Source organism: Vulpes vulpes, chromosome 10, assembly GCF_048418805.1.
Source record: "Vulpes vulpes isolate BD-2025 chromosome 10, VulVul3, whole genome shotgun sequence".
Taxonomy (NCBI): domain Eukaryota; kingdom Metazoa; phylum Chordata; class Mammalia; order Carnivora; family Canidae; genus Vulpes; species Vulpes vulpes.
In genome coordinates, this window is record NC_132789.1 from 23673923 (window position 1) to 23700531 (window position 26609).

The window sequence follows — 26609 nt, forward strand, 5'->3', positions numbered from 1 at the left end:
TTATTCCATCTTGCTCAGATGCTGTAGGCGCCACCCCTGTTTTATGGATTAGGAAACTGAACCTCGGGGCTGTGTTCTCATCACCCCATGCCACCAGTGTAATTAGGGTCTTGACCTACCTTTTTTTTTTTTTTTCTTTTTGACTTGTTCTTTATTCACATAGCTCTTTAATAACAGCTTCATTGAAATAGAATTCATATACTATGCAGTTCACCTGTGGAAAGTGTAGATTTCAGTGGTTTTCATCATATTCGCATAGTTGTACACCATCACCAAAATCCATATGAGAACATTTCAAGCATCTCTGAAAGAAATCCTGTACCTTTTTGCTTCTGCCTTCTTGTTCTCCCGTTCTCTTACCCTCCAGCCATAAGCAGCCGCTAATTTATTTCCCATCTCTGTGGTTTTCCCTATTCTGGACTTTCCTATGAACAGAGTGATAGAAGATGTGGACTTTTATGACTGATTTTTCTTACTCAGCATAATACGTTCAAGGTTCCTCCACGCCATAGCACGCATCAGTACTCTGTTCCTTTTTTTGTGGCCAGATAATAATATTGCATCATATGGGTGGACCACATTTTGTTTACCCATTCATCTATTGATGGATATTTGGGTTATTTCCGCCTTTAGGCTCTTATAAATAATGCGACTATAAACACTCATGTGCAAGCTTTTGTGTGGACCTATGTTTTCATTTCTTGGGGGATATAGCTAGGAGGGAAATTGTAGGGTCAGATGGTAGCTCTGTGTGTAATCATTTGAGGAACTGCCAGCCTGTTTCAAAAGCAGCTTTCCTGTTTCACCTTCTCCCCAGCAGTGTACAGAGTTCTGATTTTTCCACATCCTAGGCAGCACTTCTTTTTATCTGTCTTATCACATCCTAGTGGACATGAAGTCGCATCTCATTGTGGTTTTGATTTGTGTTGCCTTCATGGCTAATGATGTTGAGCAACTTTTCATGTGCTTATTGGCATTTGCACCCTTTTCTTTGAGAAATATCTATTTAGATCCTTTGCTTATTTTTTTTAATTGGATAATTTGTCATTTTATTCTTGAGTTGTAAGAGTTCTTTCCATATTCTAATCCCCCCATCTGATATATGATTTGCACATTTTCTTTTATTCTGTGAGTTGTCGTCTTATGTTCTTGATGATGTCTCTTACAGTATGAATGGTATCACTTTTTTTTTTTAATGGCATCACTTTTTGTTGGAAGTCCAGTTGATCAATTTTTTTGGTTGCTTGTGCTTTTGGTCTTGTCTTTCAGCCTCCTTTCCACTTGCCAGGCACACAGGCCCACTTTGTATCTGATACTCCGGTATGCACACATGGTAGGGCATGATCAACCCTGCCCTTCAGAGGGAGAACCAAGGCTCAGAGGTTACAAGACTCTTCCAAGGCCACACAGAAGATAAGTGGTCGGTGGCTAATAGCCCATGTCCATGGTGGCATCAGCATAGAATGACAGGCTCTGCTTGAAGCTGGACTCTGAAGTGCCTGCCTGCTCTTAAAAAACTGGGTTAAGAATCTCAGAACAGTTGCTTGGCAAGTGTTGAATTATTCCTCCCATTTTACTTTCTATGTTTTTCCAATGAAAGAGACCTTCTGAATAAAAATGAACTTAGAATCTCAACTGGAAAATAATGAACCTGCCTCTAAAAGCCCTGCCTCTCTTCGCATTTAGAAAACTACTCAAGATTACATCGAGCTGGGCTTTATTCCATTCATTAGTACCTTGTAAGAAATTCTCAAATCTCAGGAGTTACTGTCTTTATTTTATAAAGAACCCCTGATAGGTACTTTATTGTAATATTTGGAGAGGTCTATTTTGGGGCATATGATGGAAGGATTTTTAGCCTTGGTTTTGTTTTGAGTGGTTTCGTCCACCTGTTTTGTATGTATTGAAGAAGGAAGGGAATGATTATGACGTAACTTTGTAAAATTTATCTGTGATCAGGTCTTCCTCTTGAGCAAGCTCAAAGTATTAGGATTATCAGAGCTAAACTGCCATGTTTCAATTGATTAGGACAGCGTTTCTTGTTGATTCCACCCTACGAGCTGGTCTACGAAACCTTTTGCTTGTGTTTTCTTGCTGAGCACTGGTAGGCAGCCTGTGTTTGCCTTGGTAGCTAGTACACACTCAAAGTGCCTGGCTTTCCAGCTCATACAGAGAGATTTCTCCAGAGTGCGCTTGTCTGCTGGACCAGCCCATTGGAGGCATGTTGTCTTGGAAAAGCAGCACATCTGTCTGAGGATGCAGTACTAGGGTGCTGTGGTAGTACTGCCAGTTGTTACTTTGAAACTGTGTTACACATAGAGTTGACTGATAGGAAAAAGCCCTGGGGAGCTTCCAATTTCTGTCACCTGTTGTGTCCGTGTATGTACATACATTTTAGATTTTTTTTTTTTCCCAAGCTGCTGATCAAACAATACAGCAAGGGAGGGCTCAGATCTTAATTACCTTTTCCTGCCCAGCGTCCAACACGTGGTCAGTGCTCTGCAGATGCTGGTTTAAATGAACACTGTATGGGAATCCAAACAAGGAAAATCTCCCACTATCCTTACTAAGAACCCACTGACTTTTTAAACTTTGTTTGCTTTCAGTTTTTGCCCATCAGCAGGTGGTATTTTCAGCAGGCTTCCACTTTGCATACAAATTTATCTTAAAACTTCACACATGGTACTTTTAATTACCATATTCTCTTTATCATTATCATCTTGTGATTATAAAATAGCCCATAAGTTATGCACATCATTTCTCTTGGTTATATCGTATGGTCGGTAAGGGCACACGTTTTTCAAAGTTTTCACAGTTTGCAGGAGGACTGCCTCAGGATTTTATTGTATAAAGTTTCTTCCTTGTTTTAGATTACATCCTCAGATCTATTCTAAAAGGGAGATTCTGAGGGGGCGGGGGGAAGGTCCTAAGGAACTTGGGCTTTGTTGCATATTGCCAGACTAATGCCCAACAAATTCAGCCAATCCTCAGTGTGGCCAGGTGTGTTTACATACATCTTTCCCCACAGCCCTCCCTCAGTGGGGCTTAGCATTGATTCACTTTGATTTTGCCGTGCATTAATCAGCAGTGAGAACAGTGGTTTTTCTGTTCTTTACTATAAATTGTTTATATGTATCTCTTAACTTCTGTCATTTCGTTCCTCTTTTATCTGTTGCTGATCATATGAGTTTTAAGAATACATCATTCTTTCTGTCTACTTTGTTGCTTATCTAGCTTGTTAATTGTCCTAAAGGTATTGCCTCAACTGCTCCCTCATCATTTCTCAGAATAACTTCTAGTGGCCACATTGAACTTTTTTGTACATTGCTACCTACCTGCCCAATAGGATGTATTAAATGATTCCTTCATAGAGCCTCATGTTACTCCTGGTTTGTGTTGTATTAAGATCCTATGAGTAGCGCCCGGGTAGCTGAGTCTGATAAGTGGCTGCCTTTGGCTCTGGTCATGGTCACTGGGTCCTGGGATAGAGTCCTGCATCAGGCTTCCCTGCTCAGCAGGGGAGTCTGTTCCTCTCCCTCTGAAGCTCCCCACTGCTCATGCTCTCACTTGCTTTCTCTCTCAAAAGAATAAATAAAAAATCTTAAAGAAAAAAGAAAAAAAAGATCCGGGGCACCTGGTGGCTGTCAGCTAAGCATCAGCCTTTGGCTCAGGTCATGATCCCAGGGTGCTGGGATCAAGTCCTGCATTGGGCTCCCTGCTCAGTGGAGAGTCTGCTGCTTCTTCTATCCCTTCCCCCTGCTTGTGATCTTTTTCTCTCATGCGCACACATGCTGTCTCTCAAATAAATAAATAAATAAAAATCTTAAAAAAAAATCCTATGAAAGATTTAATGTGTTTTGGGAATTTCTTTTCCACTTGTTTTATTCTGGTTTCAGACTAGCATCATGCAGTCTTAATGATTTGTTGTTTTATAGTATTCTATTTTATTTATTTATTTAAGTAGGCTCCATGCCCATTGTGGAGCTTGAACTGATAACCGTGAGATCAGGAGTCACATGTTCTGCTGAGTAAGCCAGCCAGGCCCCCCTATGGTATTCTTTTTCAATTTGGAAGAAGGAGAATTCCACTTCACTGTTTCCTCTCCAGCATCTTTCCTCTTGATTCAGTAACTCCGTTGTGCATAAGCACCTAACCCTTACCTTTTTATAATAAGAACAATCAAGGGGATGCCTGGCTGGCTTAGTCAGTAGAGCATGCGACTCTTTATCTTGGGGTTGTGAGTTTGAGCCTCGCGTTGGGTGTAGAGATTACTTTTTTTAAAAAATGAAGAAAACAAAAAAAAAAAAAAGAAGAAAACATTAAAACCAAACAGAAAGAACTGATGTAGAATTAACTTTTGCTTAATGTTTTCAGATGCTTTTGTATAGTCTGTTGAACACTTAAAAAAAATTTAACTTATGAATCATCGCCTTACCTATTTGAAATTGGAAATAGAAGTTCTTGGTGGAGGTTTGTAAAGTCAGACATGAGATTTACACAGAGCCATACCTAAGTTTCAATGTAATCCTCCGACAGAGGGAAATTCCAGGGGATGCAGGATACTCAAGAGAGAAAGTGGACTTGAAATACTTGTTGCCTTACCCAGCTTCTTACAAGCAACTTCTTGATTGTTCTTTTGGTACAGCAGAACCTGATAGGGTAAAGGTTTTTCTCTACAAAGTGACACCACTACAGGAGACTATGGCTTAGTGTTCTGAGAGCCAGGGCCCTCAGCAGAGAAGTGCTGGTTTAATCCTTAGGCTGTTTCCAGTTGGAAGTGGCAGCAAACCGCAATAGCCAGCACCTTTCTGTGCCTGACAGATTTTCATCTCCATTGCTATAACCACATCGGGGTAAAAGCTATATTCAAGTACTTCTAGATTCTCAATCCGGAAAAAGGTTTAAACTGGGTCTGTTCAAAAAGCAAAGAGAGTTGTCTCTTTCTTTGTACATAGAACAGAAAAAAGAAACCCTGTGATTCAAGAGAAAATGGGTGGGGCTGTCCTTTTCCATTCCCTCACGTACATTATAAGTCTTGATCCTAGCCACCACACCTTTTAAGAAAAGGTTCAGGGACTGTTGTTTCAGGTAAACCTCTGTGCCACAGTGACACCCTACCCTGGCTGGTAGCAGCAAAAGGACAAAGGGAAGGAAGTTTCCCTTTTAAATCCCTAGGAATTTTTTTTGATGAGATAATATTACAGAGTGAAATGTCTCTCCTGCTCTTAGTTCAGTGTTTGGCTCCTGTGTAACAGTAACCCACTTAGAAGCAGGCAGCCCTTTTGAAGTTATTTTAAACTTTGAGCAGAGTGTAGAGATATTGTAACTCTGGATAAGAGCACCCCCCGCCCGGGTTTCAGTTTTGTCATTTCAGACGTGTGGAAAGTGCACCAGTATATCTCAAGGATTTTGTACTGAAAGCTTCTTAAAGAGCTGGTCTTGGTTTCAAAGCTTGGCTTAGTATCCTGTACTCAAGGGAACGTAGTTCTGTTCCTCCAGATACTTAACCTTGTCTGGCATAGTCTTTTGGCTTTGAAGTTCCCATAGATCCTTTGTTCATTAACAGAACAGGGAAACCATGATAGTCAACCCCATTGGGCTCTGAGAAATTTGAAGAAGGTCCATCTTCATATTTCAATGTAAAACCAGATGTTTGATATCTGGCATTGATGATGGTCAGGTATACACATTGCTTGTTGATAGTCATTTTGCTTTAGCGGCTCCTGATTTGGAAACCCAAGTAGGACATTCATTGCCTCTTCTAGAGGTTATAGGATCTTTGTGTGTCTGGGGGAAGGTTGGAGCTTCTCAGAGCAATCACCCTGGTTATTGTGTTTGCCATCTCTATAACACCCAAATCCACGTCATACTCTGGTGCCACCTGGGAGTTATTTTTGGTTGTGGGGGTGGTGAAGGCTGCTGGTTCTTTCTGCACCATGTCTCCCTGAGTCATCCCTGTGTGATGGTCCCAGCCATCCTCAGCCTAGGGGGACGGAATGCTTCCGCACAGGACCCATAGAATCTACTGGAACACCTGGAGGAAGGATCTTCTGTCCAGTAGTGCATAAAGGCTTTAATCAAAATAAAGCATGTATATGTTTACAAAAAGGCAAAGAGTACTTCCTGACTTATTATAAAAAAAGAGCATTCCTCTGTTCCACCCTTTGGCATCTCTGATTGCTATTCCTAGGGGCAACTATTCTCAATTATTTAGTGGTTTCTTGTCTTTGTCTCTGAATATTTCTAAAGTTCTGTGAATTATTTCTAAATTAACATGCTTATAACTGCTACTTTGAGCATACTTCATACTTTGAGTCCATTAAACAACCAAAACAATTTTTTTACCCCCTACTATGGAAAGTGAAAATTTTTGTCCTCTCCTCCCTTCCGTTCCCTTCCCCTATCTCCTTCTCCCACATCCCATCTCTACATTTTTCCAATGTAGCTGTATCACAATTATGGCTTAGATCAGGGTTTATGTTATTATGGCTGTCACTCTTTTCAGCCAGGTCATGCAGGCCATGCCCTGCTTATGGTTTACAGTTCTGGTGTAACTTTTAAATTTTTTTCTGGAGTTAATAATTGTCCCACTATGTGCCATTACTTCAGTTTGCTATATGATTATCACTTTTCATTCTCTTAGGCAGAACTATAAAACTCTTGTTGGTACTGTCAAGCCTGTTCTTTGTTTTCTTTTTTAGGGGCGCAGGGAGGCTCTCCTGCAAGCCAGTCCCATCTGGACTGGTGGTCATCCAGCAGACTGGGTATCATCCTGGGGACATCACTCTCCATTTTTCTTCTCTGTTGGATTCTCCATGTCCTGGAGCCCATGCCTGACTGGTGCTTGGTTTATTCTCTTGTTTTGTTGAAGCTGACAGTGACTTCTGAGATCAGATGTGGTTGGAAGAATTTAAGGTTTTGCTTTGGGTGGGGGGCACATCCTCTATTCTTCTTCCCTTCTCAACTGCCCTTCATTTTTATTTTTTTAAAGATTTCATTTATTTATTCATGAGAGACACACACACATGGAGAGAGAGACAGAGAGAGAGAGAGAGAGAGAGAGAGAGAGAGAAAGGCAAGCAGGGGAGAAGCAGGCTCCATGCAGGGAGCCCAACATGGGACTCGATCCCAGGACTCCAGGACTACACCCCAGGCTGAAGGCGGCGCTAAACCGCTGAGCCACCGGGCTGCCCTCCACTGCCCTTTAAAGCACTATCGTGAGCCTGCCTGAGTGAAGGGCATAAGTGTTCTGTTCTCTGTATGTAGAAAGCCTTAGCCACCTCTGTATCCTCAGCTACTGTGGTCACACAGCAGAACCTAGAAAGAACAGCCTTTCCTCCTGTCCATTGTTCATAAATCTTTTTATCTCAATGATGTCTTTGGTGACATTGTTTAAAGTTCATGCAGCATTTGATTAAATCCTGACCTGTTTGCCCTGGTCCCTTACTTAGCTGAGCATAGACCCAAGTAGCTTACCAAAAACAAAGCATGAGGCATGGCATCAGACCTGCCTCTAGCCAAAGGCTGTTCTGCCAAAAGTCATTTACTGAGCACCTATTGAACACAGTGCTCTGGTTGGAGTTACAGGGGACCCCTGTAAGAGTCTCCTTCTAGAAGCAGGTGCCTTAGAGGGGAAGCTGAAAGAACTGTGGTAAGCACCAGACAAAGCATTTGGGGACCGGGTAGTGGAAGCAGCTATCTGTATTGGTACATTCAGGAAAGCTGCATGAAAGGGGTGGCAGTGAATGAAGCTGGGCTCGAGACAGTATTCTAGGCAAAGGCATAAAGCGTGAGCAAACATGACAAGTCTAAAGGAAGTGAAGAAGGTGGGGACTTTTCTAATGATAGAGTATCTACTATGTTACTATGGCTACATGTTTGATCTCCTTTAATCCTTTTAGCACTCTGTTAAGGCAGGTGATAGTGTCCCCATTTTACAGATGAGAAAATCGAAGTTTATAGAAATTGAGTCATCTGCAAGCTGATGTACCTCATAAGAGTCAGGAGTGAGGTTTAAACACAAGGTTGCCTGATTGCAAAGCTCTCATTCTTTCCATCCCCAAACACCTCTTGGAACAAATCAAGAGTAAGAGAGCAAGAGCCAGAATAATGCAATGTTCATGATAATGTCAAACCTCGTGTAAAGGATTAACTGGGCATTTTCCGTCAAATGACTTAAGCAAGAATATTGAGCATCCCCAAATTACTGTTCTGATAGCGCAAGGCCAAAGTGTGCGGTGCAGGACATGTTTTCTTTTATAGTCTCACACTTTAATTGTACCTGATTGGTTATTTGCACTGTTCTTATGTGGATCTGTCCTAGGAATTTTTCCTGTCTTCTCATTCCAGGCCATCCTTCCCTTTCTATAGCGTTCTTTGCCCAGTGGGGTCTCGGTCAAGTTCCACTCTGGGTTTCCGAGTCAATTCAATTGTTTCTTTCTGTTTTCATTAGCAGTTCTTTGTGTCGTTCCCAAGACACACATAGATAGCTCAGCCATTTTTAAACTTTTTAAAAATATTAAGGCAAAAACTTACTACATTTCAAGCACCTGATTAGGTAAACCCCACACATCCAGACATTTAGAGACAGTAAACTCACAGGGGTACCTGGGTGTCTCTGTTGTTACGTGTCTGATTAAGCATCTGGCTGTTGGTCTCTGCTCAGGTCATGATCTCAGGGTCATGAGATAAAGCCCTGAGTCTGGGCTCTGCGCTCAGCTGGAATCCGCTTGAGATTCTCTCCCTCTGCCTTTACCCTCCCTAAAGATAAAGAAATAATCTTTAAAAAAAAAAGGAAACCTTAGAAATGCCTATAATTTTTAAATGTTCACGTGTCACATTAAGTTCAAAGTTAACATGTTCAAACATTCAGCGAAGTATCCTAAGATTAATCTTGAACAATAGCATTCAGAAGGGCACACAGGTTTTATATGTAATCACTGTCTGTGTGTCACTGCTGGCGTCAACCCATATAGATTAACAAGCCTGGTTTTTATGTGCTGGCTGTCTGGAGTTATCACTCTCTGTAGCAGATTGTTACTCAGGGATCCCTAGGTGGCTCAACAGTTTGGTGCCTGCCTTCGGCCCAGGGCATGATCCTGGAGTCCTGGGTACAAGTGCAGCATTGGGCTTCCTGCATGGAGCCTGCTTCTCCCTCTGCCTGTGTCTCTGTGTCTCCCATGAATAAATAAAATCTTTAAAAAAAAAAAAAGTTTATTTCACTTAAGTTAAATGATAATTGCAGCTATTATTGATTTCTGGGCATAAACAGAGTGAATCCCATGTGGGCAGTTGGGATATTGAAAGCAAAATTGTACAAGGGTATGTGTATAGCATCTTTCTCTTATGTTTAACTTTAGCAATCGGATTATCAAAAGTAATTTTTTCCAAAATTTTAGAGGACTCCCTTACTTTTTTTCAAAGTTCTGTCTTAATTCTTTGATCATTCTCTATGGATATTCTCTCTTGTGGATTTCTTCTTTAATCTTTCACTAGATTGTTTGCCGTTGGCTTTGAGGGGAATCCTGTTATTGACTAATATGGCTTTTATGGGCTCCATTATATTCTACATCAGCTGCTGATTTGCACTTCTGGTTTACAACTTACTGGTTTGGAACTTACTTACAATGTCTAGTGACTCTGCATCTGACATTGCAACGATTAACAAGTGGTTGCCATAAGGATTAAATAAGATAAAATAGGTCAACATAACAGCATGTAAATAATTACGAGTAAACCTTTTCCATTGCTTTCCTCAGACTTGGCATATTTGTTTGCACTTTGTGCCTTTGCCTAGAGTATTCATCCTTTGCGACAGATCAGTTCACAGATGAGCATTTTCATGTGATAGCTACTTGTCCTTCCCTATAAAAGAGCTGCTGAGCTCTTAACTTGGAGCCCTTGGGAACACAAAACCCTAGGGTGTAAATGGATGGAGGCCTGGGGTGGCAGCCATTTCCAGGAGCTGATACTGTCATCCGGAGTGAGCGGACAAGAGACCTGAATCATTAATATTTAGCAGATAGTTCGAGGAAGACATTTTTACAGAAGACCTAGCTAAAGTTGCATTCATAGAAGCTGTGTGCCTGGAAATGTAAACTGTCATAAAGAACTCAGGAGAGAAAGCACCAAGGGTGGAGCTGGGAAGGTGGCAGAGATAGTGAGGTAGGTTTTCAATCCTCTGAGATGTGATTTTGGTGGCCTCTTTCCCCTTCACGGGGAAATAACCCATGCCAACGGATTACGCCCAGTGGCACTTTAGAAAAATTCTTTTTGGGTTCTTGAATCTTTGATCCGTGTTCAGAAGTCAACACCCTTGACAGGCTTGCCATTTGGAGCTGCTAACAGTCCCTGCAGTGTCAGCGGATTTGATTGGGGCATCTTAGAGGAGAACGGAGGGAGAGAACGTCTGCACGACGTGTGGCCCAGGGTGTAGGGCCTGACAGCTTTAAGGGGACCTGGACCAGCGGGTGTGTTTGAGGCTTACATAGTTCAGATTTCTGCATGCCTGTGGACGCACTCTTGACATGCCTCTCCTGACATGTGGCTCCTTTACAGCATAAGCCTCCGGTCTGGTCATGGCCACTTTCTCCTCACCGTGGCTACAAAGAGCCAGGCTTGGGCATCTCCTACTTCTCTTGTTTTTTCGTTCTCGTTCCTGAACCTCCTTCTCTTCTCCCCACATTTCACACACCCTCCTAGGCCACCTCTTCTCTCTAGCTGCCCATGACTGTCCCTCCATTCTTTCCACTATACTTCTTACTCTTTGCATTGCGAGTGTTCAGCATTTGAGGGCATTTAGCTTTGCCTGAATCACATTAACTTTAGGTTTATTCTCTCACGCATGTTTTTGTGTTCTAACTTAGCAGTTCTCGAAATGTGTCCCCATGGAATGGAGTGATCGTAGTATACACAAAATGGGTTTATAATCAAAGGGTCGGAAATGCTGGTGTTAGCAAAGGTTGAAAACCTTTTGTTTTTTAAACCTTAGGCCTCTGCAGAGCTTTAATTTCCAAAAGCAAATCCTGAATCCCTGCGGAGTGTTTCTCAGTTTTAGTTACTTGTAGAAGAACCTGTTTTTAATCTCTCAGGGATAGTATCCTGCAGGACATGGTTTCTAGAAGGGCTGCTGTAATTGGCTTAGGCTCTGGAAGGGTGGGAAGCACTTTGTCCTCCCCTGTGGATCCCCATCTTAGTTAAATGCAGTCATTTCTTTTTTTTTTTTTTTTTTTTTAAGATTTTATTTATTTATTCATGAGAGACACAGAGAGAGGCAGAGACACAGGCAGAGGGAAAAACGGGCTCCATGCAGGGAGCCCGATGTGGGACTCTACCCTGGTTCTCCAGGATCATGCCCTGGGCTGAAGGCGGCGCTAAACTGCTGAGCCACCCGGGCTGCCCAAATGTAGTCATTTCTGAGTAAACTCTTGGGACATTTTTATTTTTATTTTTTAAAGATTTTTATTTATTTATTTGAGAGAGTGAGAGAGAGAGTGCACATGAACAGGACGGGGAGAGGGAGAAGCAAGCTCTCTGCTCAGCAGAGAGCCTGACATGAGGCTCAGTCCCAGGACCCTGGGATCTGACCTAAGCCAAAGGCAGATGCTTAACTGACTAAGCCACCCAGGGTCCTCTTGGAACATTTTTTTAAAAAGCATTTTTAATTGTTGGAAAAATTTATATAAAATTCACCATTTAAGCCATTTTAAGGTGTATAATTCAGAGGAATTTATAGTCACAATGTGTACCCAGCACTGTTCTCTGATTGCAAAATATTTTCATTACCCCAAAAGAAACCCTGGACCCATTAAGCGTTCACTCCCCATTTCTCCATCCCTCAGCCCCAGCAACCACAAATCTTTTTGTTCCTATGGATTGGCCTAATCTGGATATCTTATCTCAGTGGAACCACTGATAAAATGTCTTAGACCTGCACCATACCTCTGCTCCCCCAGTGTAGCTCTTCTTCACTGGCCAAACTTCATTCATGTGTAAGTAACAAAAAACAACTGTCCTCTGGAAATCTCCAAGTCATGTGGCCATGTTAAAAATATCATGGAATACTGTGAAAGAGGGTCATGGTATGGTTGCCATTGCCATGATTTGGCCTGGGATTTCAGGAAGCTGATTTGAACTGGGCAGGGACTCCCTTCCTGGTGGTAGAAGTGACAGGCTCTTGCACAGTTGGCTTATCACCCTCCCTCATCTCCTCTCCAATCAGAGGTCTACATTTCAGGCTGCTCATCATTTGATAAGCCACCAAACTTGTTAGAATGGGGAGCTGGGTTCTTCAGGAGTGGAATCTTCATTTGTCCTTTGGGCACCGTCACCAAGCCTGAGGACTTATGCAAAAATTGAATGTTCCAGGGCCCTCTGTGTCATGTGTTGGGATTCCCAGGAGATGAGTTATTCCTTACCCACTGGAGAGAACTGCTGCCCTCCCCGCCCCTCCCCACACCTCATGGCACCCTGTGCCCACCTCCCTCCTAGGCTTATACAACCCGTCCTGTTGCTCCATTGAATTGCCACACTTCTCTCATCTCTCTGCTGCACCCCTTACTCCTCCACTCTGGATTCCTCTTGAGGCTGGGCGTACCACTGCCAGGAGGTGTACAACCCATCGGCCTGGAGTTATTATTTTCAGTGTGCCACTCTTCCACTCAAGAACCTGTGGTGTTGTATTGGGGTCCAAACACCTTTCTAGTTTTCATCTCTCTTCTTGGTCTAGACTCTGGTCCTTCATACTTATCAGACTGGTCTGGTTCCTCTTCCCCCTCCAGCCTGTACTTCCTCTACCCCAGGCTTAGGACAACTAACTGTCTCTCCTTTCTCCTTGACCAATCTGACTCTTCCTTGAAACTCAGCTCACAGCTCAGCATGGGGCTTCCCTGAACATTCCAGCAACTCTTGCTGCCCACACTAGATTCATGTTGCAACTCTAGTACCACAGAACTTAGAGTTGGCAACATTTTTTCCTAAAGATTTAATCACTTGGTCTTTCCCTCCCAGTCAAATGACTGGTTCTTGGAGGAAGGGATGGTAAAGTTAAGCAAGTGAAGTGGGAAGGCACCAGACTGTGAATCTGAGGGCCAGGTCACCTATGAGTGCAGCCACTTACTGGCTCCGTTGTCTTGGTAAATCTACCTATCTTGAACTTCTGTTCTCATCTATAAAATGAGTGGGGGATAAAAAGAGTATCTTAGTTTCCTATTTGCTGCTCTAAGAAGTTACTGTAAACTTAGTGGCTTAAAGCAGCACAAATTTATTCTCTTAGCCTTCTGGAGGTCAAAAGTCAAAAATGGATCTGTAGGTGACATTCCTTCTGTAGGCTCTCTGTAGGAGAATTCTGTAGGAGAATCTGTTTCTTATCTTTTCAGCTTTTAGAGGCCAGCCTTGGAAGATATTATTCTGTCAACCACAATGGATTCTTAGGTCTCTTGTGTCTCTACACATTTCTTACAGTTATTTAAAGAGTTTAGCACTGTGCTAGACTCATTAATTTCTTTTTTTTTTTTTAAAGATTTTATTTATTTACTTGAGAGAGAAAGTGAGGGACAGAACACGAGTGGAGGGAGAGCCACCCAGGCACCCCTAGACTCATTAATTTCTTGATAGGTTAGTTTACCTATGAGGATTTCCTGTTCTCAGATTGTTACTGGGGATTCCAGAGCCTGCCTGATAAACCCAATGATAGAACTGTGAGTGCAGACTTGAGGATTGTTCTGTTTTTATTTTATTTTTAATTATTATTTATTTTTTATTTTTTAAAGATTTTATTTATTCATGAGAGACAGAGAGAGAGGCAGAGACCCAGGCAGAGGGAGAAGCAGGCTCTATGCAGGGAGCCTGACGTGGGACTCGATCCCAGGCCTCCAGGATCACACCCTGGGCTGAAGGCGGCGCTAAACCGCTGAGCCATCCGGGCTGCCCTATTGTTCTGTTTTTAGACTTTCATTGACTGCACTTTTACTAGCAAGAATTTGATGATGGTCTTCTTCCTATTTTTGAGTTTCTGCTTTGCCCGTTTTGAAAGAATCCTCAAAAACTTTCATCTGTTCCCCAGTAGCCAGGAGTGGCCTCTTAAACAGTTTGTTAGTTATACTGGTGATTCTACTATATGTCCAATGGTTTTTCCATAAATTCCTGAATGTGTTTCTGAGTCCTCTTGCGTAACTTGCAGTAGAGGTGTGTCCTTAAGGTCTAGAAGCCAAAATAGTCTAGGATAACTAACCTAGTTATTTTTATCTGTAATTGCTACTAAATATTATGGTGTTTCACAGGAATTTAGATAGGTATTTATATGGGAGTTATGCAGTTTTTCTTGCCCTGCGTCCCATCAATTGGTGTCCACCTTGGGTGACGACCACTTACAAAGCAGTGAGAAAGCGGGGCATCTGGCTGGCTCAGTCGAGGAGCATGCAATTCCTGATCTCAGGGTCGTGGGTTCATGCCCCACGTTGAGTGTAGAGATTATTTAAATAAATAAATAAACTTGGGGGCGGGGGAAAGGCACTGAGAAAGCATCTGTAAAATCTGTCCCCCCTCATATTTAATTTTAAGTTTTAGAGTACTTTTCACTATTGAGTCTGAGACATGTACAATGTGGGTCAAGCACATCTGTGGCCTATATATTGAAGCTTCCTTTCTCTTTTGCTTCCTAGATGCACCCACTGGGCCTGTGTAATAACAATGATGAAGAGGACTTGTATGAATATGGCTGGGTAGGAGTGGTGAAGCTGGAACAGCCAGAATTGGACCCAAAACCATGCCTCACTGTCCTGGGCAAGGTAAGTGTCAGGCCCTGAGGATGGCCGCACTTCCAACTGGTGTTCTCTGCTTTCCCATTTCCACAGTTCCTCACAGAGCAGGTTACATGGCAGAGCCACGCAGGCACAGCATTCTTTCCCAGCTGTATCGTGTGAGATGAGGACTAAGACGTACGTTTCTGGCAGCAACCTGCCCCCGGCTGCCCCATAGAGCTTCTGAGCTTGGACTCTGATAGCCCCTGCCAGCCTAAGAGTCAGCTCCACCTCTTGTCACTTTGTGACTTTAAGCAAGTCACCTTCCCTCAAAGAGTCTCAGTTTCTTATCTGTGAAATGGGTTCATAATAGAGGTTCATAGTACCTTCTACCCTCAGGGAGAAGTTCCAGAAATCTGAGCTTTGGGGAGTTTAGAAAGGTAGTAAGACTGTACATGTTTTATATTAAGTAACCCCCCTGGAGGTCTGGGGCAGTTCTCAGTAATTAACACAAGCCTATTTGCGTAGCAAACGATATGATGTTCACATTAAGTGGGATAAACTAAAATCTAAATCGCCTCGTGTTAGTTCAGGGCAGCTTTGCCTCTAAATGAGTTCAGGTCCATTAAGTTTTGCTGCCAAGTAAGTTATGGAAAAACTTCTGGGTTTTAGAGCTTTTTTGGTTTCAGAATGGCAGACAGCAATTATGGTCCTATATTAGAACTTACCTCATAGGATGGTTAGGAGGTGAGATGAGATGCAAACGGCCAGCAGTGTAAGCTCTCAAAAAATGTTTGCTGCCATTGACTGCTCTCATCCCATTTAGAAGTACTAAAAAAGACCTGTGAGCCAAGAGGGGTCAATATTATCTCTGGCTGCTGTGTTAAGATAGAAATAAATTTATTTTGGGAAACTATCCATCAATGATCTTAAAATATGACAGATAACAATCTGTTTTAAATTGAACTGGATCATTTTGTTAAAGAGAAAGGTTTGGAGAAGTTATTGGAATTTTAGTTGAAGGGAAGGAGGTATCTCCTAAGGATCATGTTATTGCCTGGATTTTTTTATTTTTATTTTTATTTTTTAATAATCTCAGAAGCTGCTGTCTAGATATCATGGGGAGACAGCTGGGAAGAAAACAGTTCTGGTCCCTGACCTCTTGAGGATCCAGGCAAGAGAGGAGGTGGTTTTGATACAGGGTCCTTGATGGGGAACCTTTCCCAGACTTGAAGATGTGCCAGCCAGGGTCTCCTGAAAGACTTTCAGTCCAGGAGACCATTATGGGTCTAACTTAAGATTTTCATGTCTCACTTATCTTCTGAAGCTTCTGAGCACTTGTCGAGCTCTCTTGCTCTTTTATAGCAGCAGGGGGCTGGGGGTGGAGGGTGGTGGTGGTGGTGGTGGAAACCAACCCAGGAATTATTACCTGTTTGGTTTACAGTTCATGAAGTCAAATCAAGGTGTTTTAGGTGACCCAGGCCCTGATACTTCATCGTTTAAATAGTTAGCCAGAGCTGCTTAATGATGCTAGGAAAGCAGCGACTCCTTTGAGAATACTTTAGTGTTTTCCTAGGAGAAATGCCAGCTACATCCAAAGGGTAGGAACACTGCTTTCCTTGTAGGTAGTACACTCCTTATATAATATTTTCTCCTGTACTTAAGCTGCTGCTATGCAGGGCTCAGCAGCTTGGCTTAATTTCTTTGCCCCAGTCCAGAGGAGCTCTACCTTTGCATCTGTTGTGTCTATAAATGGGTTGGAACAGGTTTCTCGGGGACACCCCATTGTTGTTCAATGGCTTAGTGATGTTGAAGTCACTCAGAGAACCCAATTGTTCCTTCCCCCCACCTAGAACAACCATGTAGTGGTGTTCCTTGAAGAGTTTTGTATGGTTGGGCCTGCTAGCCTGCTAAGCCAAGGGGAATAAAAACCCTTGACATATATCGAATCATTAAGTACTTCTTGAGTTTATTCATTCACCAAATATTTATTGAATGCAGAAGCTAAGTGTGTGGTTCTACCTGCTTGCAAGCAAGAGCCCTCTCCCCCAACCATGTTTCTGTTTGGAAAGGCTGTGTAGTGGCCAGGCAGTATTTACACGTGGTTAGTTACTGAAATTTGGCTTAACACCTGAATAAAATCATTAGCAAAAATGCTTGGGCCAGACAAAGCAAGACAGCTTCACATCTGTACAGGAGGTGTGATGACTCACACATCTCCCCCTCTCTCCCTCTTTCCTTTTTTTCTTTCTCCCTTCCTTCCTTCCTCTTTTTCTTTCTCGTTTTAAAATGTAACTGTCCTCAGCTTCGATTTTGTTAACTTTGCTAACTGCCCTTTCCTTTTTTTTGAGCCCCTAGCAAGAGATTAGGATAAAGATAAGCAAAGTGATCCTTGTGGGCAGCTCTGTCTCCTGCAAATAGCATGCTTTTCTCTCATTTCTTTGCTCTCGGTGGCTACGGCAAGAAGACAGTGGGCAGTGGAGAGAAGCACAGAGGGAAGAAACTGCAGTCAAGTCAGCGTGGGGGTGGGAGGAGGGACTCCTCCATATAGATGTTGAGACTTGCTGAAATCCATGGAAGGGAGGACTTTGTCAGGCATTCGTAAAAAGCCTGTGGGAGAAAGGGGGGGGTGGCGGGGAGGGCCAGACACAGACCCCTCTCCTTCTACCACCCTCCACCTTCAGTCACCTACTTGCCCACAGAAAATGCCATGGGGCAAAATGTTGAAACAAGAGAGGAATGTCCTAAATTAAAAAACTGTAAATGCCTCTCCAGGAGTTCAAATAAAGTTTCATTTTAAAAGCAAAAGACATAAACTCATCACCTTGGTTTATTACTGAATGCTTTTGAACTCCTCAGAAGGGAACACTATAAACTCATGAGAGAAAAATGATTTATGTTCCCCTCCTTGTAATCTTTTCGATGCTGTAGGAGACAGGGCAGATGGTAGGATCAGCTAGGGAGGCAGAGTTGGGGTGAGACGAAGCCCCCTACAGGGATCTAGCCAGCCAGGGGCACAAAGCCAGGGCCTGTATCACACCAGGCACAGAACAAATCTCACCACTTTCTGGGTCTCTCTCTTTCACTTAGCGTTAAGAGGCTGTTATGGGCTCCTTACTTTTCCAGTATTTTGAGCTTTTGTGTCATTTAAAACCTGCCCTTGAGATTCTAGTTTGGGGAGATTGTCTGTATCATTGAAAGGCAGACTCAGTTACCTGTGACAGTTTAAGTGCTAGGAAATTAAAATAGAATAAAATTGACATTTCTGAGGAACTTGCTACTGAAAGTAAGGGTCTTAAACCATCCCCAAAATGCAGGAATCTGCATATGTCCTGGGCATTTTAACCCTTTAGTTTAGACAGTGTTTATTAAGCATCTTATGGGATGGGGGAGAATTTTGAAGGTTGACTTAACTAGCTTCAGTTCCTATGACCCATCCACATAATAGAGGGTCTTGTGGCAGGAGCACACAGGATATGCTGGAGTTTCTGACAAAGCCCACCTAGCCCAGACTCCATAAATGGAGGCAGAATATACCTCCTCTCCCCCTCATCCCACGTTGGAGTGGAGCCTTAGGGAGGGCTTTGAAAGACAACATGTCAGTCAATAGACATGGACTGGCTCTTTCTGGTAACTAGAAACACAGTGTGAGGAAACTAATGAAAAGACAAGAAAGGCAGGGAATTTCTAGTCAAAGAGACCCAGCTCTGGTAGTGACCTCAGAAAGGTCACTTCAGTCCAGAGGCCCTTGTGCTGTTCCTTGGGGCTTGTACTGTCTTTGTCATTGCATCAGGAGAGCTGCGAGATGTTTGTGGAGAACTTACCATAGACAGCCGACAAAAATGTAAAAGTAGCCATAATGTGTTGGGCTGCTCGCAGAGCACTAGGAGCTTTCCAGGCTGCGTCTTTCATTGTCAGACTGACTCTGAGATCGTGTCCAGATTCCCATTTTACGATGAGGAAATCGAGTCCCATAGGCATTCTGTACATAACCTAAGTTCAAATAGCTCCCAAGTAGCCAACCTGAGATCTGAGATAAAGACTGTTCTACGGCCTCATCCGTGTTAGTTTCTTCCCCTCCCCCACTTTCGTCTTCACCAGTTTGTAGATAAAAATCGGATGCTTTTTAGTAGCTACTGGTTTGGTTAGGACTGTTGATTCCACTTCATAGAGACCCACCTTAAACTGCAGTGTTGAGCCCAAAGGGGATTTGCTCTTGAAGCTCCTGGGTGGCATCAGGGAACCCATGAGAGGTGCTGCTGCTCTTCTAGGACAGCTGACTCTGAAGCTCAGTGCCAGTGGCTCTTCCCCAAGTCTTCTGTATACCTTCTTTCATTCCTCTCTCTCTCCACTTGCTTGGTAGGAGACATAACCCCAGCATCCCTGGACCTGACACTCTTGGTTTTGAGCCTAAAGGATTCCAGAAAAGGGATTTGTTAGCCCATCTTGGATCTGGCGGTCACTTCTAGTCTGGTCAGCTGTGATGTGGTGCTGGGAATGCACAGAACTTAGCTTCCTACCCAAAGATGTGTGGGGAGTGGGAGGAAGAAGTGATGTTGCTGGGCTACTATCTCCCTGTAGTCATCAAGTCATATATGGGATCGTTACCTGGTCGGTGATGTCCTCAATTTATCCTGAGCCATTCAGAGAGGCATCAGTGGGAGGGGACTTCTGGCTCATGTGGACCATAAAGAGTTTATTCCTCTCCTTGCCCTGAGCCAAGGCCCAATCCCTGGTACAGACAGTAATTGTGAGGAGAGGCGAGTCCATGGGGCTGCTAGGGTCAGATGCATTTTACAGAGAGGGGCTGTGTGAGTCAGGAAGAGATGGGAGAAGAAGCTCCAGGAATGGGGTGAAAGAAAGAAAGCAAGTTCTTCAAGGGGCATTGAAAGTTGCTGGAGGAAGTAAGAGGCTTTCAGGTTAAGGAGTGTAGTCTTTATTCCCTAGGCTGATAGGGGAGGGAAGGATTGGGTTACTCTTCACTGATGGATGTTTCTGGGAAGGAGGTGGTACCTGGATGTCAATTTTCTTTGATGCTTTGATGACTTTCAGGCCACTGGCATTGCTTAGGACACCTTGTGTTTGCCTTCATAGTTCTCTAGTCTGCTCATCTGCTCTTTTTCTGTCTTCACATTTAGGCAAATGTGAAATGTAGTGTGTCAGGGTGGAAAACTGCTCCGCTGTGAGGCTAGAGAGCTGGTCTGTAATCCCGGCTCTTCCCATAAGCAACAGGACACCCAGAATGAGAGGTTGACAGAGGATTGAACCCTTACATTCGCTCCACGAACCCACATCCAGCCCTCATAGTGTCTTGGTTACTGTTTTGCAGAGAATGAATAAAGACCCTAGAAACCAAAATGACTGGAAAGTAGAAAACAGTCAAAGGAACTTAATTGTCTCAGGAGGGTTAAAAGGAGAGAGAGCTTATAATGGTTAAGACTTGGGTTTAGACATCAGCCTAACTTGAATTTAACCCCCAGTTTCAACCCTTTGATCTCTGTGACCTGGAACAGCCCCTAGGCCTCTCGGCATATTTCTACCTCCTCAGTGGGAGTAGCACCTAAGGGAGATGGTGCTTGTCAAGTGTTGCTCATGGTACAACTGGAAACACTATATAAAGTATAAGCCCTTGTGGTCCATCCTCTCTCCCTCAGTTTCTTCTAGTGCTCAAAATGCCGTTACTTAAATAGTTAAGGGTGGTTGCCAGGGAGGTTGGAGAGTTGGTATTCAGTGGGGAGAGATTTTCAGGAAAAGATGAGAAAGTTCTGGAGGTGGATGGTGGTAACCGTTGCACAACTCCGTGAATGTACTTAATGCCACTGAACTGTACACTTAAGAATAGGTAAAATGGTGTTTTATATATATTTTCCCACAAGAAAGAACAAGTGGTATTACTTAAAGCATTACACAATATATGAAGTTTGATGGTGGCAGTATAGGTATAAGAAAAGGAAGCATTTCATTCCTAAAGTGATGGAGCCTAATCCCACTATGAGTGATGACCTCTTCTTCTGGGTCCTGGGAGAAAGCAAACCCTGCATCCCATAAGACATGTGATAGAGGATCCAGTACAGTGAGAAAAGAGACCAAATCCTCCTTTGTATACCAGGCTACCCCCAGGAAAATTTCTTTCAAAGAGCGACTCCTACAATAGAGAATTCAGGAAAAATTAATTTTTTAAGGAAAAATGGATTTATTTGTATTCTCTTTTCATGCCACAGCAGAAAGCACGAAAATGACATTCACTGTTTGAATTTCTTTACCAAATATTAAGTGGAACCTGATGTGTAATACAGTGATAGGCAGTAGTTGGTGCTTAATGGGCTAGGAATAATCCAGAAAGGAGACTGTCACCCCATGATGATGAATAGGCTTTGCCCAAGCTTGTTGCACACTGGGGCTTTTCTTTTCTGTGGGGGTTCCATAGAGATTCCCACAGATGATCCCACAAGACCAGAGCTATTTTCATAATAACACTGTCACTTGCTGAGTCATTCATTCCCTTACAAGTGTACGGTGGGATTCTCCAAGGCATCATTTTATGTGATGACTTCATTGTTCTGTCAGCTAATAGAACGTGTGCTCATATATTCTGTGCTTTAAGGATTTCTTAGTGTTGGGGCGCCTGACCTGGCTCAGTTGGTAAAGCATGCAACTCTTGATCTCAGGGTGGTAAGTTTGAGCCCCATGTTAGGTGAAGAGTTTACTTAAAAACAAATATTTCTCTGTTTTAATTCTTAAAATGGTAAATATTAACAGGTAAAACCCACAGAAACAGAAGTTCTCTGTGGTAGGCAGCTCTGGTGGCCCAGCCTCTTAGCGCCAAGGCGGCCCGGGGTGTGATCCTGGAGACCCGGGATCGAGTCCCACATCGGGCTCCCTGCATGGAGCTTGCTTCTCCCTCTGCCTGTGTCTCTGCACCCCCCGCCCCCCGTCTGCCATAAATAAATAAAAATCTTAAAAAAAAAAGAAGTTCTCTAGGGTTCTTAAATTTTTGAGAATGTAAAAGGAGATCAGAGATTTGAGAACACTGAACTAGCATGACATCCCCACCATAAGATATCTCCTTGAGCTTCGCTGAGGGAAAAGTTAGCATCCAGGTGCCTGGGTGGCTCAGTCAGTTAAGTCTCTGACTCTTGACTTCAGCTCAGGTCATGATCTCAGGGTCATGAGATTGAGACCTAAGTTTCATTGGGCTCCTGAGAGCAAGAGCCGGGTATGGAGCCGCTTTGGAAATCTGTCTCCCATTTCCTTCTGCTCCTCCCTGCCCCCTGCTTATGTGTGTGCTCGTGCGCGCACACACACACACACACACACTCTCTCTCTCTCTCAATAAATAAATAAAGTTAGCAGAAATGAGCATAAACTAGAGGATCATGCAGAAATTAGAGGTGAATGTGTTGTCATGAAATTATTCTATAATATCAGAGTCAAAAAGAGTGTTGGTTCTGAAGTTCAAGTAATTTGAATAAAACGAATGGGTTGCTGTTGTCTATATTTAATAACAAATAATTGAACAATGAATTTAAAGAACTTAAGTAAAAAGGTCTGTCTCTCAGGCTTCCATTGCCATACCAACCTTCAGCCTTGACCTTCGATAACAGGACTTAATTAGGCCTTTGCTTAAGGCAAAAATGTGTGGGAACTTGGGTCAGGCTGCAGAGTTGTCTAAGAGCCTGTGGGTGTGTGTGGGGAGCTTATCTTTCAGCCTGTCCTTCTCATTGGGGTTTTTGGTCACAGACCTGCATTTCCTCAGGTACCTGAGTGCCCTGGTCCACGGGCCAAGCCCAGCTTAGCACTCTTGAGTAGGATATTCCTGTCTCCAGCAGGATGGTGGGACTGAAACCTGTGGTCTGACTCACTGTGGGAAAGGGGAGAAGGTGGCAGACTTAGCAGGGTCTCAGAGGCAGCTGCTCCCATCACAGGCATTGGCCTCCTCCAGTCAAGAAGTGCTTAGGGCACTGTGACTACAGCACATTGCCAGGGTATCCCTGGGAGTCTCCTGTGCTTGGGGACACTTACTTGTGTCAGATCTTCTCAGAGCATGTTATCTGGGTCCACTTTTTTTTTTTTTTTAAGATTTTATTTATTCATGAGAGACACACAGAGAGAGGCAGAGACACAGGCAGAGGGAGAAGCAGGCCCCCTACAGGGAGTTGGTCCCAGAACCCCAGGATCACCATCTCAGCCAAAGGCAGGGGCTCAACCACTGAGCCACCCAGGGGCCCCTGAGTCCACTTATTAGGTGGTTCTCAACTGGAGGTGTGCCTTCCCTCCCAGCCCTGGGGACACTGTGGCCAAATCTGGAGACATTTTTGTCTCCCTATCTCCCAGGAGCGATTGGGGGTAAGGGTTGGGGGTGCTTCTGACACTGAGTGGATAGAAGCCAAGGATGCTGCTCCACATCCTGCAATGCACAGGACAGCCCTCCCCCGCCCCCCCCCCCACCCCCCGCCCACACAGCAAAGAACTATCTGGTGCCGAATGTCAGTAGTGTCATAAATAAGCCACCCTGTCTTATAATGGACAAATATCTCCTGAAGAAGACCTTAAATTCCACTTCTTCCTCCTTCATTCCTTTCCCTGCCCCACTGCCCTCCAGTATAATGACAGGTTGACGGTAGCCTTTGTGGTATGTTCTGGTAAAGTGTGTGTTCCATGTTCGAGCATGTTTGTGTTTCCATGTGAGGAATGCAGAGAGCCTAGATCTGGAAGCTGTATGACCTAGGTGCAAATGGTACTTCTTCCACTCCGGTAGTAACAGGGTAACTTTGGGCCAGTTAATCTCTCTTTGCTTCCATTTCTCCATACCTCCCTCTGTCAATATAGTTGTGATGATTAAAAATAATGTGTGTCAAGTTTGGGGAATGTGTGAATTCTCCACTAAAATAATCAGTTTCCTTCCTTCTCTAAACTTGCTCCTACCAAGCGGATGGAAGTCCTTTTTCTAAGGTGAGCTGAGGTGGGTTTGTTGTTGGAGAGGAAGTTTGGAAGGCTCTTCAGATTTATTTTAGGGAATGCTTGGGTAAATACCTCCCATATTTGGTTAAAAAGGAAAGCAGGAAAGGAACTTAGTAAAAGAAATCAGATCAGGAGGAAAAGATTGGCATGATATGAATGGAAAAAGGAAAAACTCAGGGAATACCACTTTTCTTCTAAGGTCACGTGCCTGATGTGAAAATCACAAACTCTTAATTTGATGCTTTTCTTCTCTACCTAAGTCTTCCAGGAACCTCTTTGGTTAAAAGGCTATATTAAGCACAATACCTTTTTTTTTTTTTTTTTTTTTTAAAGTAGATCCATGACATTTTCAACTATAAAAGGCTAACCAAAGCCATTATTTGAAATCCACTGAGAGGCTTTAAAGGAATTTTGAAGATCGAGTAAGTGAATAGAACAAATAATGTGTCTGCCAGTCCGAGGAGCGCAAGGCTGCTGGCCACCTCCGTGGACTGGTGAGGAAGCCTGGCTCATGGACACTCCTCCTGGTCATTGTCCCCTCCAACTGAGCAAGGCTTTCAACTAAGCAAGGGCCACAAATGAGGCTGTCCTGGGAAAGTCGGGGTGGTGCTATAGGCCAGTGGAAAAGCCCATCAAAAATAGCTAATGTTCTTGTCAACTTTTGAGAGGCCATTTTGAAGTATCAAAAAATTAGAACCTAACATAATAAGTCATTATAATATGTCTAATCCCAGTCCCATGTCGGGTGACCTGAATCTCTCACACCTGATGGTAAGGCCCAAAGTCCCCTCTGCTCTCTATTCTCAGAGGGGTCTCGCACAGGCCTGGCCATATGTGTGAGTTAGCCCAAATAAGCGACAGACACTCAAATGTGTTTCTGGCCCTGTCCATGGGCATTTCACATTTTGGAGGCTGTCTTGATTGTAGCTGCATGTAATTGGTTTATTGCCCACTAAGCCCCTGGAAAGCCTGCACACCACGTTTGACCATTGCACATTATAGAGCACTTAGGTTGCACCTGCCCTGGAGAGTACCACAGGCCTAGGTAGAGATCCCCCATGGAGTGCAGAAGCAGGAGGAATTGGGGACATCGCGAAGTCCCAGCTGCTAATCTTGGTCACAAGACCATTGTAGGCTGCAGACAAATGCAGTTTCTTTTCCTTAATCTGCCTCTTGTATTTGTTTTCTTACCATAAAGTACCATATTTTATTTGATGAAAGGTACCATTTCTGTTTTGGTGATCTTGTTTTCCAAATCAGACATTGGGTTGTATGTTCTGAGTAATGCTTTTTGTGCTCGGTCTTAAGTTTGAGGCAGTCTGAACAATCCCCCTGGGATACTGAAATACTTTAAATTCTGCATCATTTTTGCTAGTTATAAAAATAATAAGAGTTTCAACACATTCCAGTTCTAAACACTGCTGGATAAAATAAAAATCTAGTTAGTCTGAAGAACTCGAGCTATTTCTTGAGATGTATAAAGGCCCTGGGCTTTCACTGATACACATTAACCTAATGCTGACCGGTTTTCACAAATGTATCAACTCTTAAAATGAACCTCAGAGAAAAGAATGTGAAATATGCAAGGAACTTTTGTTACCTTGGCTTGATTTTTAGAAACTGAATTTTAAAGTCTTTAGCTTCAAAAGCTTTCTTTTTCATCTCTTTCATCTAGTAGTTTGGTTTTTAAAAGTGAGTTATTTTCTTAGTGTCTTTTCATTTTCTTTTTCAGAGTTTCAATTGATAAAATCTTAAGTTTTTATAACCCCCTAATTTTAAAAGTATACCCCAAATTATACCACTCCCTCCCCCCCTTTTTTAGAGTGTAAGCAATGTAATCCTTTGACCACAATTTTTATATTCCTGGAGCGAAGAGTAGTACCTAGCACATTTAGTAGTCACTCAGTAAATATTTGTTTCATGAAACAATTAATTGTGAGGAATTTGAAAAAAGAGAGGAAAAAAATCTTTGAGTATCTCCTTTAACACAGGTGATTGTGACTTTTAGTTTATTCCTTCCAGTGTTCTTCTCTGAGCCTGATTTCTAATGTAATTATTATGAAAGTACACACATCTCTTTGGCCTTTTGAAGTTAGTAATATATAGTAGTCATTTTACCAATTTGCTATTGTTTTCATAACCTATCATTTTAATGACTGCTTATTATGACAGTAGGACATACCATGATTTAGTTGACCATTTACCTCAGGATTCAATATTTAAATCTCTTCTGTTTTATTTTTAATCTCTACAGATAGCCATACTGAAACCTTTATGTAGGATGAGCTTTTTTTTTTTTTTTTTCTTCTCTTTGAATTATTCCCTAAAGGTAATATTCGAGGAGGAGATTACAGATCAAAGGTTATGAACATTTTTTTATGACTCCTGATGCAAACAGTTACAAATTGCTTTCCAGGAAAGTTCCTCAGTTTACCTTGCTTAAAAAAAAAAAAGGTGAATAATTTTTCACATAAACAATGCTAATAACATTGAATATTATCACTAATACTCTTTTTTAGTAATTTGAAAGGTAAAAATAGTATCTTACTGTTTTTATTGGCATATCCTTCATTATTGGCAAATATTAAATTTTAAGCACTTTTCCATCTACTAATTAAATTTCCTGTCTTGTGAATTTTCAGTTCCCATCCTTTGCTTATTTATAAGGATGGATTTTATGTAGATTTTTTTTATAGTGATGTATTCATTCCTTGTCATTTGGAGAATTTTTTTAACTGTCCTTTTGTTTTCTTATCTTTGTTTATTCGCTTAGCTTTCTTGGCGTGCAGTTTAAAAATTTTACATGATCGTGATTCCTTAATGATTTCTTCTCTTGCTGCTAAACTTAATTATCCTGTTCCCTCTCTGGCAAACTTAGAGAGTCATTTTTGCCTTTTCTACTTTTTCTGT

General features: G+C 42.7%; 1 protein-coding gene across 1 annotated transcript in view; it reads left to right on the forward strand.

The window, feature by feature from the left end:
- The window catches only part of ZNRF3 (zinc and ring finger 3), a 154409-nt gene that overhangs the window by 81660 nt on the left and 46140 nt on the right, over nucleotides 1–26609 (forward strand). The window contains exon 2 of the mRNA XM_072723137.1: nucleotides 14661–14786. Within this exon, the coding sequence (XP_072579238.1) occupies nucleotides 14661–14786 (126 nt within the window). The remainder of the gene's footprint in view (nucleotides 1–14660; nucleotides 14787–26609) is intronic.